Source organism: Lolium rigidum, chromosome 5 (assembly GCF_022539505.1).
Source record: "Lolium rigidum isolate FL_2022 chromosome 5, APGP_CSIRO_Lrig_0.1, whole genome shotgun sequence".
Classification (NCBI taxonomy): domain Eukaryota; kingdom Viridiplantae; phylum Streptophyta; class Magnoliopsida; order Poales; family Poaceae; genus Lolium; species Lolium rigidum.
The window spans coordinates 197,085,921-197,103,469 of NC_061512.1; the positions used below are offsets into that span (position 1 = coordinate 197,085,921).

A 17,549-nucleotide genomic window follows, 5' to 3' on the forward strand; every position below is an offset into this window, starting at 1 on the left:
TTGCATAGAATACAAAAATTTCCTACCGCGAACACGCAATCCAAGCCAAGATGCAATCTAGAAGACGGTAGCAACGAGGGGTTTATCGAGTCTCACCCTTGAAGAGATTCCAAAGCCTACAAGATGAGGCTCTTGTTGCTGCGGTAGACGTTCACTTGCCGCTTGCAAAAGCGCGTAGAAGATCTTGATCACCGGCGCCACGAACGGGCAGCACCTCCGTACTCGGTCACACGTTCGGTTGTTGATGAAGACGACGTCCACCTCCCGTTCCGGCGGGCAGCAGAAGTAGTAGCTCCTCTTGAATCCGACAGACACGACGGCGTGGTGTCGGTGGCGGTGGAGAACTCCGGCGGAGCTTCGCTAAAGCACGCGGGAGCTATGGAGGAGAGGGGGCGGCTAGGGTTTGGGAGGGGGTGGCCGGCCACTTGGGGGTGCGGCCAGGTGGTGGTCTTGACGTGGCCGGCCCCCCCCCTTATCCCTCATTATATAGGTGGAAGCCCCAAGGGTTGGACTACAAGTCTCCGAATAAGACCCGAACCCAAAACCTTCCATATGATAGGGAAACCTACCCAAGCTAGGACTCCCACTAGAGGTGGGAGTTCCACCTTCCATGGAGGGGTTGGCCGGCCCCCTTTGGGGGAGTCCACTTGGGACTCCTCCCCCTCTAGGGTTGGCCGGCCATGGAGGTGGAGCCCCTCCGGGACTCCACCTTCCTTGGTGGTTTCTTCCGGACTTTTCTATAACCTTCTAGAACCTTCCATAGAACCTTCCGCATCATTTTAAATCACATAAAATGACATCCTATATATGAATCTTATTCTCCGGACCATTCCGGAACTCCTCGTGATGTCCGGGATCTCATCCGGGACTCCGAACAAATATTCGAACTCCATTCCATATTCAAGTTCTACCATTTCAACATCCAACTTTAAGTGTGTCACCCTACGGTTCGCGAACTATGCGAACATGGTTGAGTACTCACTCCGACCAATAACTAATAGCGGGATCTGGAGATCCATAATAGCTCCCACATATTCAACGATGACTTTAGTGATCGAATGAACCATTCACATACGATACCAATTCCCTTTGTCACGCGATATTTTACTTGTCCGAGGTTTGATCATCGGTATCACTCTATACCTTGTTCAACCTCGTCTCCTGACAAGTACTCTTTACTCGTACCGTGGTATGTGGTCTCTTATGAACTTATTCATATGCTTGCAAGACATTAGACGACATTCCACCGAGAGGGCCCAGAGTATATCTATCCGTCATCGGGATGGACAAATCCCACTGTTGATCCATATGCCTCAACTCATACTTTCTGAATACTTAATCCCACCTTTATATCCACCCACTTACGCAGTGGCGTTTGGTGTAATCAAAGTACCTTTCCGGTATAAGTGATTTACATGATCTCATGGTCATAAGGACTAGGTAACTATGTATCGAAAACTTATAGCAAATAACTTAATGACGAGATCTTATGCTACGCTTAATTGGGTGTGTCCATTACATCATTCATACAATGATATAACCTTGTTATTAATAACATCCAATGTTCATGATTATGAAACTAATCATCCATTAATCAACAAGCTAGTTAAGAGACATACTAGGGACTCTTTGTTGTTTACATATCACACATGTACCAATATTTCGGTTAATACAATTATAGCATGGTATATAAACATTTATCATAAACATAAAGATATATAATAACCACTTTTATTATTGCCTCTTGGGCATATCTCCAACAAGACCAACTACATATCATGAAACTTCCCCATTTCAAATAGTACGAGGCAATCAGCCAAGTATTTCCCACTTGCGAAAATTTGGTTCTGTTGTATACGTACCGATATCACCACCGCAACGTACCTCCATGGGCCCCCCCTAGAAAAATTGGAATCTATGTGGGATATAAATCTCCACCAATTATAAAATATTTAGAACCCCTAATAGGGGACCTGTTTACAGCCCGGTACGTTGATTCATTTTTTTATGAGGATCATTTCCCGGCATTAGGGGGAGAAACAAACCACAAAGAATGCCAGGCATCCAATCCTTAGATCCACGTACTAAAGAATTTAAATCTGAATTTCAGAGAATAATAGATTTGCAACACTTTGCAAATAACTTGCCAGACGCATTTACTGATCACAAAGGTGTCACTAAATCATATATCCCTCCAGTCAATGCACCAGAACGAGTAGAGGTACCAAATAAAACTACTCAACTCCCAATTGCAAATAAAAGGGGGAGAGAAATCTGGTCTCAAGGGAAAAGGCTTCTCCAAAGCCACCGCGGAAACAAAGGAAATCTATGACGGTAAATGCAAATCAACCTGAAGTTGATAGACACTAAGATGATGTTCAACATCAAGAACCTAGCATAAATGTGCACACAAATTCTAATGATGATACATCGAAACAACCAGACTCCGTTGTTATGGGAAATCACACGGTGACTGAAGAAATTAATGAAATTTCCACAAACTATATCGATTCAGGAGAATCATATAATAGAAAGTCGACACATATTTCTCCTCTAAAATTGCTAAAATCCTTCAACTGGATCCAGAGCCAAAATATATGAAAGAGTGCCTGAAGCGCTCGAATTGACCTAAATGGAAGGAGGCAATTGAGGCAGAACTGCGCTCGCTTAATAAAAGAGAGGTATTCTCTAACGTAATACCTACTCCTCATAAAGTCTTCCATGTGGGAGCTAAATGGGTTTTCGTTCCAAAAAGGAACGAAAATAATGAGGTGGTGAGATATAAAGCGAGATTATTAGCACAATGGTTTACGCAGAGACCCGGTATCGACTACGATGATACACTGTAATGAGTGGAATTACGTTTCGATACTTAATATCATTGGCAGTACAAATGAATTTATCAATGCAGTTAATGGATGTAGTGACCGCATAACTATATGGGTCACTCGATGTGGATATTTATATGAAAGTCCACTGATGGACTTAAAATCCCTAATCCAAACATAAATCGCAACATGTATTGTGTAAAATTACAAAAGTCACTCTATGGCTTAAAGCGATCGGGTAAAATGTGGTATAACCGGCTTAGTGGGTTCCTTCTTCAGAAAGGATACTCAAATAATGATGATTGCCCATGCATTTTCATAAGGAAATCCTCAAAAGGATTTTGCATCATCTCAGTTTATGTTGATGACCTCAACAACATTGGTAACATTATGGCAGATATATTTGTAGCATGCAATCATTTAATGAAGGAGTTTGAGATGAAAGATTTGGGAAAAACTAAATTCTGTTTAGGTTTTCAACTTGAGCATCTTCCCTCAGAAATACTTGTTTATCAACCCTTATACATTTAGAAAGTTTTGGAAAAATTCAGTATGGATAAACCATATCCATCCAAAACACCCATGGTCGTTAGATCCCTTGATATGGAAAAGGGTCCTTTTAGACCTAGGGATGATAACAAAGATGTATTGGGATCTGAGTTTCCATACCTTAGTGCGGTAGGTTTCCTTCGTAGTAAATTTAGTGGCTATACACAGTGCAGCTCCAACGAAACACCATTGGATCGGAGTGAAGAATATCTTCGAGATATTTACAAGGTACCAAAGATCTTGGTTTATTCTATAAGAAGAATCAAGATATGACTTTGACCGGCTATATTGGTGCTGGCTATTTTTCTGATCCCCATAATGCTAGATCACAAACTGAATTTGTATTTTTATACGGTGGAACTTCTATCTCATGGAAGTCAACTAAACAGACTTTAGTACCAACTTCCACTAACCACTCTAAAATAATTGCATTATATGAAGCTTCATGTGAGTGTGTATGGCTTCGCCGAGTGATTAATCACATGCAAACCTCATGCGGTATAGGTTCATTAGAATCACCAACAATTATCTATGAAGATAATGTTGCATGTGTTGCTCAAATGCATATGGTATATATAAAAATTAATATCACAAAACATATTGCTCCAAAACTGTTTTCTTCCTCATGAATTACAGAAAAATGGAGAAATTAATATTTTGCAAACAAAATCATGTGGCAATTTTGCAGATTTGTTCACCAAATCTTTACCAACAGCTGCATTTCAGAAATGCATGCATGGCATTGGTATGAGACGACTTAGAAATTTGCAAAGTCCAGGGGGAGAAATCTCCCAGGACTGAACTTACAATTTATCATCCGATAATAATATATTGTACTCTTTCCTTGTGAGTTTCTCCAATAGATTTCTCATATAGGTTTTAATGGTACAATTATTATACCAACGGTATATCGGATTCCTATATTATCCTTATATTTTTCCCACATGATTTAGGAGGACATATATTGTACACGATCAAGTTTTCAAGATCAAGATCCATCAAGATCAAGTTTTCAAGAGACCCTATTGAGAATTTCGGACATAGAAGATTTCGATGACAACATTGTCCAAGGGGGAGTGTTAGGAATTAATTAGCGTTAGTTTAAGGCTAATGAGGCAGTTATTAGATTCCCTAGAATATTCTCCTTAGCAGCTAGAATATTTACATTTTGTCCAATCGTTGTGCAAATCAAACAGTTGTGTCATTTCCCAAGAAACACGAACATGTAATAACCGACATTGTAAGTGACGGTTCGGGTAGTATATAAATTTGACCAAAGTATCAATAAAGACAATCATTCACATCCATTCGTTTCCTCTCAATCTCTGTATCTCTTCATAAACAATCTACCATCACTCTCCACCTCTTTCAGTTCCCAATATTCCACAATAGGACTGAATAAATGAGTCCACCGTACCTAGGAAATCTTGTAATTTTGTTACATTCACTAGCTTTTCTAACTATATTAAAATCACCCCCAATAACGGGCAAGGTAAATTATTGCTACTTAACGCATGTATAAGTTCGGAAGCCATCTTACTACTATTTTGAAAACTATTTTGAGAGACCACAGAGCATAAATATATACAAAACAAAATCGAGATTACCAGGCCGGTGTCACAAGCCATAACAGACAGTCACAGACCCGAGTCTCATTCATGCGACATCAATTTCCAGCAACGCTGCTGTGATGTTAGAGCCGCACGAGATAACGCCAACTAAATCATAATCAGTTTCCAACAATGCTTCTTTTGTGCGAAATACGAGTATTTTCTACCCAAATCTAGACAATATTCCGATTTTTTCTAGGAATCTACCTCGGTCTTGGCCTAGACGTTGGCCTGCCTAGCTCTTTTGCCTCGCTTCTAGATGGGCTTCCGCTTGAGTGGGCACATGAATGCTTGGACCAAATCTAGCAGGCTGCCTAAAATTGTAAGATTGCATGGTGTGTACCTGATCATGATCAGAATTGTTATTCTATCAAATGATTGGGCTATTCAATTTTTACACCATCTATATCTAGATAAAGTTGACTCACTTATTTTGGGACGGAGGGAATATATTTTATGAAAAGCAGTCTGTATAGGAGAAATAGCTTTATCTGCAACTAAGATGGCTCTATTATTAAAAACTTTAGTAACCAACTTCAACAAAACATTTGACAGGCAAGTTGGCCTATATTGTAGGATCATATCAGCACCAACACTTTTAGGTAAAAGAGTTAGGACACCATAATTTGAACTAGAAATATCCACTCTTCCGTGAAAGGACTGCCAAAAAGAAGAAACCTAAATTAGAGACCAATAATGCAACTCAGCTGGAAATCCATCTAGGACCTGAGCCTTATTATGTTTCATTTGAAAACGAGAAAACTTAATTTCCTCTACAGTAAAAGTTGTAGTCCTAGCAACTCTCTATCATTATCATCTAAAACATTAGGAACTAAATCATCAAAACCAATACCCATATCAACATTACCAGGACTAAACAAATATTTATAAAAGGAAGTAGCAAGCAACAACACATACCTATCAGCTTGAACTAGACCCCCATCTTGATTCAAGAAACTAATTTTATTTGGCCATAAAGTAAGCAGTACAAGCAATTCCTTCTAGTAATTCATTTTCTTTCGCTCTCTGTCACCACCTCGCTTCCTCTTGGTTATAAATTCTATGCAACTAATCTTCATATTGCTTTCAACTTAAATCTATAGCTTCAACCGACACTTTCTTTTGTCTCTTACGTAACCACATAATTTAGGTTCCAACCTTTAAGATTTTTTCCTTATACCTCTAGCTCTATTTTTTCCATTTAGTTAAGAAGTCCCTTCCAGGATTTAAAAAACTATTCCGCAATCTGTAGACTAAACTATCTAAATCGTCTCTCCAACCAACAAAGTTTAAATTTAAAAAGGTTTCTCCACTTTACCAATATTTAAACATAAGTCCGAAATAATAGTAGGTAAAGTTTTCACGTATAATAAGCTAGGGGTACATGCTTTCAAAAGTCAAGTCAGACATCAAAATTCTATGTAATCTAAACAAAGTAGGATCTTCTTGATTGTTAGAGCAAGTAAACAATCTAACATCACTCTGCACCTCCTTCAGCTCCCAATTTTCCATAATAGCATTAAACAAATGAGTAGCTTTTGTAATTATATTAAAATAGCCCCCAATAACGGGTAAGGTAAATCATTGCTACTAAACGCATGTACAAGTTCACAAGCCATCTTATTGCTATTTTGAAAATTATTTTGACAGACGACAGAACCACAAAAATATATAAAAAAAACTAAATCGAGAGTACCAGCCCGGTGTCACAATTAAGCCCCCTAACAGACAGTCACAAACCCGATCGAGTCTCATTCATGCGACATCAATTTCCAGCAACGCTGCTGTGATGTTTGCTTATGACGCAGCAGAGCCACACGAGCTAATATGCCAACTAATTAAATCATCAGTTGTTTCCAACAAGGGCTTCTTGTGTGCGATCTTCACGAACCCACACCGTGGTGGTAAGAGAAGTTCCGCCCGCACCTGCAAAACAGATGGATGAAACAGGAAACAGCCTCGCGGTAATTTTGTGTTGGGTGCGGATGAAAACAAATAATGGGTTTGTGAGTACTAAAAGATTCAGGTAAAGCAGTATATATAGTTAGTTACCTGCAGTGCATGGAGTCGCAGCCGGACACCTTCTCGACGTACATCCTGCAGCCGGGGCACCTCCCCCACCTCCGCTGCTGCGCGACCTTCCTGAGCAGCAGATCGTCGCGGCCGCGCTCGTCCTCGCCGAGCCGCTGGAACTCGGCGCACTGGACGCCGTCGTGCCACGGCACCTTGCACCGCGCGCAGAACATCCGGTTGCAGTGGGGGCACTCCACGTTCGCTACCGCCGCCGCCGCGTGCCCGGGACTGGTGTCGTCGACCATCAGCGCCGAGCAGTCCTTGAAGGGGCAGTAGAACTTGAACTCCCCGGGGAGCGCTGCTTCGCATAGCGCCGCGCCCCACCTGTCGAAGAGCGGCGGCGGGATCACGCGCCGGCAGTCCTCCGGGTGCAGCACGCCGACCTTGCAGCCCGGATCGGGGCAGCCGATGGACAGCAAGCTCTGCTCGACCTTGGCGGCGATGTACTGCCTCACGCAGCTGGCGCAGAACGCGTGCGCGCACCCGGCCACGGGGAAGCGCTGTATGCCGGACAGCCGGAGACCGTCTCCGTGCAGATCATGCAGTAGAACCGGTCGATGGTCGTGGCCCTGCGGGAGCTTTTGCCGCCGACCTTGAACACCGCGCCATTGCTTGGGTTTTTCACCTTTCCGTTGGCTACCACTTCGAGCAAGATCAAGCTGTCATCGTCATCTAGGTCGACGACTTCAACTATATCATCTACATCGATGACATGACGTGCCAACTTTATGCGCTTGCCTTTGCGGTCTGGAATGGATTCTTTGGAGGTTCTGGCGACGTCGGTTCCAGAGGAGGGCGAGGCCGGGGAGTCGATGGAGAGGAGGATGGCCTGCTGGATCTGAATCTCGTCGGGGCTCCTGGAAGTGCCAAGGACTGCTATGTCGTCGTCTTCGTCGTCAGATGAGATGTAGATGGGGAAGGATGGAACGTCGGTGGTGGTGGAGGCCGCCATGACCGGCGACGACAGGTGTTCGGCCAGCGGCGGCGCTGCCTTGCTTCCCATCTGTGTGGCGTGGCGTCTGGGGTTTTGGCTTGTGGAACTGTGGATTGGGGCCATTTTAATCCGGAGGAGATTACGGGACGCGTGGGCGGGTGCGATCTCTTTGATGCGACAGAGGGGGGAAATTAAACGGGGGGTGCAGTAGAATCGTCAGAAAATCAAGTTTTGGCTCTTAAAGAGGAAGTTTTGGGATCGCAGGCGACACTGGTGAGCCACTCGAGATCGCTCATAGCTAGATTTCAGATCGACCCAAAAAATACGAGTCTATTTGGCCCTTCATTTGTAACTTGGTTAATAAGCTGTGTTTGAGCAGATGCTAATTCACTTGGCCTAGTGCCCCCTCCTACGTTTTCATATAAGCTATATTCAGCTTTGAAAGTCTCAACTAATAAGCTGGAGTCTTCTCACCCCTTTTGTACCTCCCCCTGTACCTCTCTGTACCTCCCAGCGGCCTGGCCGTTTTCACGTTGGAAATAAAGAGTGAGAAAGGGACTTCAGGTGGGGGCTTTTGCTTCCCACCGTTGAGTTATCAAAAAAACTAATAAGCTGGAGAGGGGAAATTTATGTTTTAAGCCGGCAAAAGAATTGAGACTTTGATTTGGCATAAGAGTACTTGAGAAAATAGATACAAAACTTAAAATTAAATATCGGGTTATCTTCTATTACTTGAGAAAGGAGTATTATTGTTTTTATCAAATCTTCTATTATTATTGTTAAATGAAAGATGTGTGAGTTTTTATATTGTCTTACACGGAAGCACACTCGAAAAAAACTCGAGACTGAGTCAAGATCATTTCAAGCGGAGCATGAACTAACTCTGCCACATCGCGACGTGGTAAAATCAACAAAATCAAATCTTTGAAGATAGAGTATATTATTTTTTTTGCGGGGAAAAGATAGACTATATTCAAAGTACATTCACTCTGTAACTAACATATGTGCACTACATTTCAGCACACATGAAGTAACTAACATAGTAACATAACAGATTAGTTATTGGTTCTTCTCTGTGCTAGCAGGTAAAATAAAATCTGATATCGCCACCTTGTAAAGTATGTTTTATTTGAATTCCAATTGATTGTTTTCTTATAAAAGTGGTTTGGTTTTGATGACTATCTCGTGAGAATTCAACGATGGACTCAAGTTCAGATTTAACATGACTAGTAAATATGGCAATGAAGGCCACACAAATATGCTAAATGGGGAATCCGTTGGATGGTTGGGGAGGAACAATAGCAAACATTAAAAAAAATCAGGAAAGAGGGTCATCATCTCGCAATCCTTGAGCATGATGAAAAGAACTCTAAAGACATCATTAATCGACACCTGACAAGGAGCGTCCTCAAATAATACCAATCCAATCTCTCCATTTTTGGCCAAAACCAAGCTAGGCTATAACCACCGAGAGGCAAGAGGTAAACCCGATTTATATAGAATCAAAAGCCTTGGAACTGTCCAATTTAAGGAAAAGGCCCATCTTCCGTTTCCGATGAAGATGAAGGTACCTGATCAGATTCTAAACATATACACGAAATTATGGGACGCTTCTTTTCTTTATAAAGGCCGCGCAAAGAGGCTAAATGGAGAAACAAGAGTCTCAGAAACAAATCCATTCTACACGCGCCTTGAAGGTTGTGAAACAAATATGTTAGTGCCCATGTAATGACATATCGCGCATTTCAATTTATTGCAGAATACCACTTGGCAGTTGCTAATTGTATTTGGGTGGATATTTTCCATCATATATGTTCATAGATGAACACAGTATAAATTAAGTTGATATAAAACCATCTGCCGCATACCTAGAAAGCAGAGAAACCCATCTACCAGGAAGGACCACGAAATTTCAGTTATCTCATCAGCTTATCTACCTAACTTGTAAGCTACGACAGAATTGTTTCATTGCTAAGACTCATCTTTTTCTGCTGCCCCGTAAGGCCATAACACAAGTTGACAAGACTGAGGAACCTACTCCTGTGATGTGATGCCAATTTCCAAATCAACACTCTTGCAAACTGTGATTACTACTTATACTAGGTGTTACTACTTCAGTAGTACTTCTCACTCATAGTGATGGCCAAAATAGCATTAACGTTGGGCATCTCCAGCTCATTCACGAATCATCTTCGTGCACGGTTGCAGTGTTTGCAAAAATGGTTGTTCCTGGACATGGTGTTGCCGCACAGGTAGCAGAAGCAGTGGCCGCACCTGCAAATGAATCGGAGGAAAATAACCAACTGTCGGTGCAGTGCAGGAAGGAAATGAAGGAGATTCATCAGGTAGTAGTATTAAGAGGTACCTGCAGGCGATGAATGTGCAGCCGTCGATCCTGTCGACGTACATCTTGCACTTGGGGCACCTCTGCCACTTGCTCTGCTGCGCGACCTTCCTGAGCAGCAGGTCCTCTCGCCCGCGCTCGTCGTCGCCGAGCCGCTGGAACTCGGCGCAGTCGACGCCGTCGTGCCACGGCACCTTGCACCTGGCGCAGAACGCCCGCTTGCAGTGGGGGCACTCCGCCTTGGCTTGCCCGGGCTCGTCGTCGACCAGCAGCGCGGAGCAGTCCTTGAAGGGGCAGTAGAACTTGACCTCGTCGAGCGCCATGTCGCAGAGCGCGGCGCCCCAGCGGTGGAAGAGCGGCGAGGGGAGCACGTGGCGGCACTCCTCCGGGTGGAGCACGCCGTCCCTGCACCCCGGGTCCGGGCAGCCGACGGCCAGCAGGTTCTCGTCCACCCTGGCGGCGATGTACTGGCGCACGCAGCCGGCGCAGAAGGCGTGCCCGCACCCGGGGACGGCGAAGCGCTCGACGCCCGGCACCGTCTCCATGCAGATCGCGCAGTCGAAGTCCTTGGCGCTGTGGGAGCACTCGCCGATCTCGAAGTGCGCGCCGTTGCGCGGCTTCTTCTTCCTCCCGCCGTTGCCGATCTCTTCGGTGAAGATCAAGCTGTCGTCATCACCATCCAGATCGATAACTCGACGAAGGCTGTCATCATCATCTAAGTCGATAACTTGAGGTGTCTTCGCCGTTGAAAGGGATCTGCTGGAAGCCACGGGGAACCGGGGTAACCCCAATCGCAGTTCGCGGTTATCCTTTCGGTCTGGAATGGAATCTGCGCCGGCGGTTCCGGACGGGAAGGGCGAGGCGGAGAAGGGGGACGGGATGGCGGTCGGGTCGCGCGAGGAGTCGATGGAGAGGAGGATGGCCTGCTGGATCTGGAGCTCCTCGCGGCTGCGGGAGGAGCCAAGGACTGTTACCTCGTCGTCTTCGTCGGATGAGATGTAGATGGGGATGGATGGATCATGGGCGGTGGCGGTGGCGGAGGCCGCCATGACCGGCGACGAGTGGTGCTCAGCCAGCGGCGGCGCCGCCTTGCTTCCTATCGATCTAGGCTTCTGGAAAAGGGCCAAACAGCCAGACGGAGATTGAGGGACACGTGGACGGGTGGGATCTCTTGAAGCGAGAGAGAGGGAAGATTAGACGGTGGGAATCAGAAATTAGGGCTAAAAAGGACTTAAAGAGTGAAATGCATCTACACCATTGAACTTGTAGAGTAGGCTCATTTTCCAATTTATAAATCATAATAAGATTGGCGCAATTAATAATGCAACCACGATCTAGGGAGAGTAGTTACGATTTAGATCCTCTAGATCTAGCATTAATCAAAAAAAGATTTTTCCCTATGTCTGTGTCGCCTCTAATTTTCCTACGGAGTAGCAAATCTCCCCTCGCCTTATGAGCCACGACTGGTGCTAGAAATCCTTCGGAGGCTCAGAGTTCTCCATCCTCCTGTTGGCATGTGTGATATGTGTTCACTTTTACCTAAAATTTAGACTTTGCTTCGTCGCAGTAAAAAATCTCTCGCTTTTGCTTTATTGAAGAAAAAAGCGGTTCGACTAAAAACAGAAGGAGAGTTGCCGGAGACTCGCTCAAATTTTGCTTCGTCGCAGCAAAAATCCTCCCGCTTTTGCTTCATTGAAGGAAAAAAAATGTTCGACTAAAAACAGAAGGAGAGTTGCCGAAGACTCACTCAGACTTTGATTCGTCGCAGCAAAAGAAAACCTCCCAGTTTTGCTTCATTGAAAAGCGGCCTAAATCTTGCCTATTCTGGGCTGAACCGGAAAAAATGTTGATTTCACGGAGACACGACGAAAAACGGGTGTTTTCTACCCAAATATGGGCCAGATTCCGGTTTTTCCTGAGAATCTGCCTCCGTCCTGGCCTAGACATGGCCGTGCCTAGCTCTTCGCCTCGCTTCTTGATGGGCTTTCATTTGAGTGGGCTGGGGACATGAACGCTTCGGCTATATCTGGCAGGCTGCACAGGCTGCACGGAGTCGAATTTAACGTCAAATAATAATAATCAGAGGTAGTAACTAGATTTGAGATCGACTAAAAAATCCTCCAAATCTTATACATTTTCTTCTAGTAGTTGGAATATCTCTACAAGCTTCCGCATGCAGCAATGGTACATCAGCTCTCCATGCAGAAATGGTACATCAGCTCTCCCTCGCCGCTACTGCTTGTTTTCCTTGCTGTGTTATGTGTTGTTGATTAAAAATCATAAAAAATTATTTCACTGTAGACAAAAACATAAATAAATTATCTTTTAGTAAATTCTAATACTCCCTCCGGTTCATATTAATTGACTCTAATATGGATGTATCTAGACACATTTTAGTTCTAGATACATCCATATTGAAGTCAATTAATATGAATCGGAGGGAGTAGTAAGTTCTACTTTCCACATGCACGAATGGAGCACGTGCCATGGGTGTTTTGCCATCAGAGCAGTATTCTCGTTCACCTAATGGAGCACCATCTATTCACATTGGTATATTGTTGCATACCAACTGGCTGCTGCAAGAAAAACAATTACCAAATGCTTAATAGCTCTACAGAAAAAATAGAGTGGTTACTTGTGTAGAAAACAAAAGATAACAAGTGCTTACTTTTGTAGAAAACATGTGCTTACTTCTGTAGAAAACAAAAGATAAAGTAGATCTTAGTTTAGACACCACACTAAGGATTCAGCGTGTGAAGCATGTACATCAAAAATGATATTTTGTTATGTACTTTATCGAATAAGCAAGTCTTAAGAAGATTATTACATATATGGATGCAGTTAGATAAATAAGACTTTAGAGGATTAGATAATAGCTTGATACGTCTCCGACGTATCGATAATTTCTTATGTTCCATGCCACATTATTGATGATATCTATATGTTTTATGCATACTTTATGTCATATTTATGCATTTTCCGGCACTAACCTATTAACGAGATGCCGAAGAGCCAGTTGTTGTTTTCTGCTGTTTTTGGTTTCAGAAATCCTAGTAAGAAAATATTCTCGGAAGGACGAAATCAACGCCCAGGGGCCTATTTTGCCACGAAGCTTCCAGAAGACCGAAAGGGAAACAAAGTGAGGCGACGAGGCGGCGACACGCCAGGGCGGCGCGGCCCACCTCCTGGCCGCGCGGCCCTGTTGTGTGGGCCCCTCGCGTCGCCTCTTAACCTGCCCTTCCGCCTACTTAAAGCCTCCGTCGCGAAACCCCCAGTACCGAGAGCCACGATACGGAAAACCTTCCAGAGACGCCGTCGCCGCCAATCCCATCTCGGGGGATTCGAGAGATCGCCTCCGGCACCCTGCCGGAGAGGGGAATCATCTCCCGGAGGACTCTTCACCGCCATGGTCGACTCCGGAGTGATGAGTGAGTAGTTCACCCTCGGACTATGGGTCCATAGCAGTAGCTACATGGTCGTCTTCTCCTTATGTGCTTCATTGTCGGATCTTGTGAGCTGCCTAACATGATCAAGATCATCTATCTGTAATGCTATATGTTGTGTTTGTTGGGATCCAATGGATAGAGAATACTATGTTATGTTGATTATCAATCTATTACCTATATGTTGTTTATGATCTTGCATGCTCTCCGTTATTAGTAGAGGCTCTGGCCAAGTTTTTACTCTTAACTCCAAGATGGAGTATTTATGCTCGATAGTGGGTTCATGTCTCCATTAAATCTGGGACAGTGACAGAAAGTTCTAAGGTTGTGGATGTGTTGTTTCTACTAGGGATAAAACATTGATGCTATGTCCGAGGATGTAGTTATTGATTACATTACGCACCATACTTAATGCAATTGTCTGTTGTTTGCAACTTAATACCGGAAGGGGTTCGGATGATAACCTGAAGGTGGACTTTTTAGGCATAGATGCATGCTGGATAGCGGTCTATGTACTTTGTCGTAATGCCCAATTAAATCTCACTATATTCATCATATCATGTATGTGCATGGTCATGTCCTCTATTTATCAATTGCCCAACTGTAATTTGTTCACCCAACATGCTATTTATCTTATGGGAGAGACACCTCTAGTGAATTGTGGACCCTGGTCCTATTCTTTTACATCGAATACAATCTACTGCAATACTTGTTCTACTGTTTTCTGCAAACAATCATCATCCACACTATACATCTAATCCTTTGTTACAGCAAGCCGGTGAGATTGACAACCTCACTGTTACGTTGGGGCAAAGTACTTTGGTTGTGTTGTGCAGGTTCCACATTGGCGCCGGAATCCCCGGTGTTGCGCCGCACTACATCCCGCCGCCATCAACCTTCGACGTGCTTCTTGACTCCTACTGGTTCGATTAAACCTTGGTTTCTTACTGAGGGAAACTTGCTGCTGTACGCATCACACCTTCCACTTGGGGTTCCCAATGGGCGTGTGCTTTACGCGTCATCATAGCTCATGGTATCTAATGAAACATGCTTCAAACTTAGATGAAAACAAAATGGCATGTACCTTAGCGTTGCTTTTGTGAGTTCATCATGCTGAAGGAGTGATACGTCCAAAACGTATCTACTTTCCCTAACACTTTTGCTATTGTTTTGCCTCTAATTTGTGTATTTTGGATGCAACTAACACGGACTAACGCTGTTTTCAGCAGAACTGTTCTGGTGTCTCGTTTTTTCGCAGAAATCCAACTTTCAGGAAAAACCTCGGGATTTTGACGAAAGGGCCTATTTTCCCAGAATACTGCCGGAGCCAGAAGGACAATTGAAGTGGAGGCCCGAGGGCCCCACACCATATGGCGGCGCGGCCCGGGGGGGCCCGCGCGGCCATGTGGTGTGGCCCCCTCGGCTGGCCTCCGACGCCCCCCTTCGGACTACTTATTCGCCTCGACCTAAAAACGCACGGGGAGAAGTCGAAGTCGCCAGAAACCCTCCAGAATGCCGCCACGTCGCGAAACTCTGTCGCGGGAGCCAGAAGTCTCTGTTCTGGCACTCCGCCGGGACGGGGAATTGGAGGAGATCATCACCGCCATCACCGCCAACGCCTCTCCATCAACCAGCAATGTTTCCCCCATCCATGTGTGAGTAATTCCCCCGCTGTAGGCCGAAGGGGATGGTAGGGATTGGATGAGATTGGTCATGTAATAGCATAAGATTGTTAGGGCATAGTGCCTAGTGTCCGTAGATGGTACTTTTATGATATTGTTGCAACTTGTTATGCTTAATGCTTGTCACTAGGGCCCGAGTGCCATGATCTCAGATCTGAACATGTTATTGTTTCATCATGATATTCATTATTTATGGTCTTACCTGCAAGTTGTATACACATGTCGCTGTCCGGAACCAATGGCCCCGAAGTGACAGAAATCGGGACAACCGGAGGGAATGGCAGTGACGTGAGGATCACATGTGTTCACGGAGTGTTAATGCTTTGCTCCGGTACTCTATTAAAAGGGGTACCTTAATATCCAGTAGTTTCCCTTGAGGCCCGGCTGCCACCGGCTGGTAGGACAAAAGATGTTGTGCAAGTTTCTCATTGCGAGCACGTACGACTATAATTGGAACACATGCCTATTGATTGATTAGTACTTTGATACCGTTTTATTATTATCTGCAAATGCCCTGCTATGATTGTTACATGAGTTTCTCTCATCCATGCAACGCCCGTCATCCGTCCCCGTGCCTACAGTATTTTAATCCTGCTGTTTACTAAAATCACTACTGCTGTCTTTGTTACTCTGCTGTCTGTTATTTCACTATCGCTACTGCTATAAAATCGTTACCTACCGATAAACTCTTGCGAGCAAGTCTCGTTTCCAGGTGCAGCTGAATTGACAACTCCGTTGTTAAGGCTTTCAAGTGTTCTTTGTCTCCCCTTGTGTCGAATCAATAAATTGGGTAATACTTCCCTCGAAGACTCGTTGCGATCCCCTATACTTGTGGGTCATCAAGACTATTTTCCGGCGCCGTTGCCGGGAGCATAGCTTTATTTGGAAGTTCACTTGGATTGATATTGTTCGCTGCAAATTCTCCATCATGGGTAAAACTCGCGATACTAAGGTCGCCATATTACCATCCACTACAAGAAAAGGTACAACTCGAGTACCTCCGCTGCTCTTGATTCACCATCTCGTGATTGATAAACTTGTTTCACCACCACATGCTTCAAATGCTGGTACTTCTGCTGAATCTGAAAACTCTCATAATACCGATAATATGTCTCGCTGTGCTTGATGATAGTGGTTCATTGGGAACTTTTCTAGATGCTAAAATTGCTAGGTCTAGACAAATTGAAAATGCTCGAAACTCCCGATGTTACTACACCTCGTTAATTCACCCGAATTTGAATAATCTAGTGATGATCTTGATGAAGATTATGTGGAACTTGATGATGATTTTATTGAAAAATGCCATGCTACCACCGATGCAAGAAAAATTAAAAAGTTGCTTGCGTAACATACTGTTAGATATAAACTGTCTCCTGATCCTAAATTTGCCACATCTCCTATAAACATTAAGGATAAAGATTATGATTTTTCTCTTGATCTATCTCATATAGCTATTGTTGAGAAAACACCTTTTTGTGGTACTGAAAAGGAAAGTGCTGTTGAACACATGACTGAGTTATCTACTCTGAGTAGCTTGTTTTCTGATGATGTTAAGAAGCGTACTTACTTTGTTGCTAAAATTTTTCCATTCTCATTAAAGGATGACGCTAAAACTTGGTATAATAGTTTGCCACCTAGCTCTATTAAAAGTCCAAAAGAATTGCTTGCTGTTTTCTTCCGGAAATACTTTCCTGCTAGTGCTCAACATGCTGCTTTGCAGAGAGTTTATAATTTTGATCAAGGAGATGAAGAGAAATTGCCTGAGGCTTGGGCGAGATTTTGCTCTCTTATTAGAGCTCGCCCGACCATGATTTAGAAAAGCATGATTTACTTGATATATTTTATAGTGGACTAACCATTGAGTCTAGGGCATACCCGGATAGTTGTGCTGGTTGTGTTTTCAGAAAAGAACTCCAGACGACGCTGAAGAATTATTGGCTAAAATAGGCCGGAATTATGATGATTGGACTACGCCTGAACCAACTCCAACGCCAATAGTGAAGAAGAGGGGTTTAATTAAATTGAATGATGAAGATATGAGGGTGTTGACTGCCAAAACCCACCGGCGGGCAGCGGCCTTGTCAAC

General features: G+C 44.0%; 1 protein-coding gene and 1 pseudogene across 1 annotated transcript; both read right to left on the reverse strand.

Moving 5' to 3' along the window:
• Positions 1-6,870: 6,870 nt before the first annotated feature.
• On the reverse strand, positions 6,871-8,063 carry LOC124656912 (annotated as a pseudogene).
• Positions 8,064-10,170: 2,107 nt separating this feature from the next.
• LOC124651068 (E3 ubiquitin-protein ligase RSL1-like) lies at positions 10,171-11,396 on the reverse strand. Its single transcript, XM_047190217.1, has 2 exons — positions 10,360-11,396; positions 10,171-10,268 (listed from the first exon to the last, which is right to left on the reverse strand). The coding sequence occupies exons 1-2, from the start codon at positions 11,385-11,387 to the stop codon at positions 10,181-10,183; spliced, it is 1,116 nt and encodes a 371-aa protein (XP_047046173.1). The 5' UTR covers positions 11,388-11,396; the 3' UTR covers positions 10,171-10,180.
• Between the last annotated feature and the right edge of the window lie 6,153 nt (positions 11,397-17,549).

Coding starts and splice junctions, on each gene's coding strand:
- LOC124651068 (XM_047190217.1), bottom strand. CDS start 11,387: ATGGCGGCCTCCGCCACCGCCACCGCCCATGATCCATCCATCCCCATC. Junction 10,269..10,359: donor TGCACATTCATCGCCTGCAG/GTACCTCTTAAT, acceptor ATTCATTTGCAG/GTGCGGCCACTGCTTCTGCT.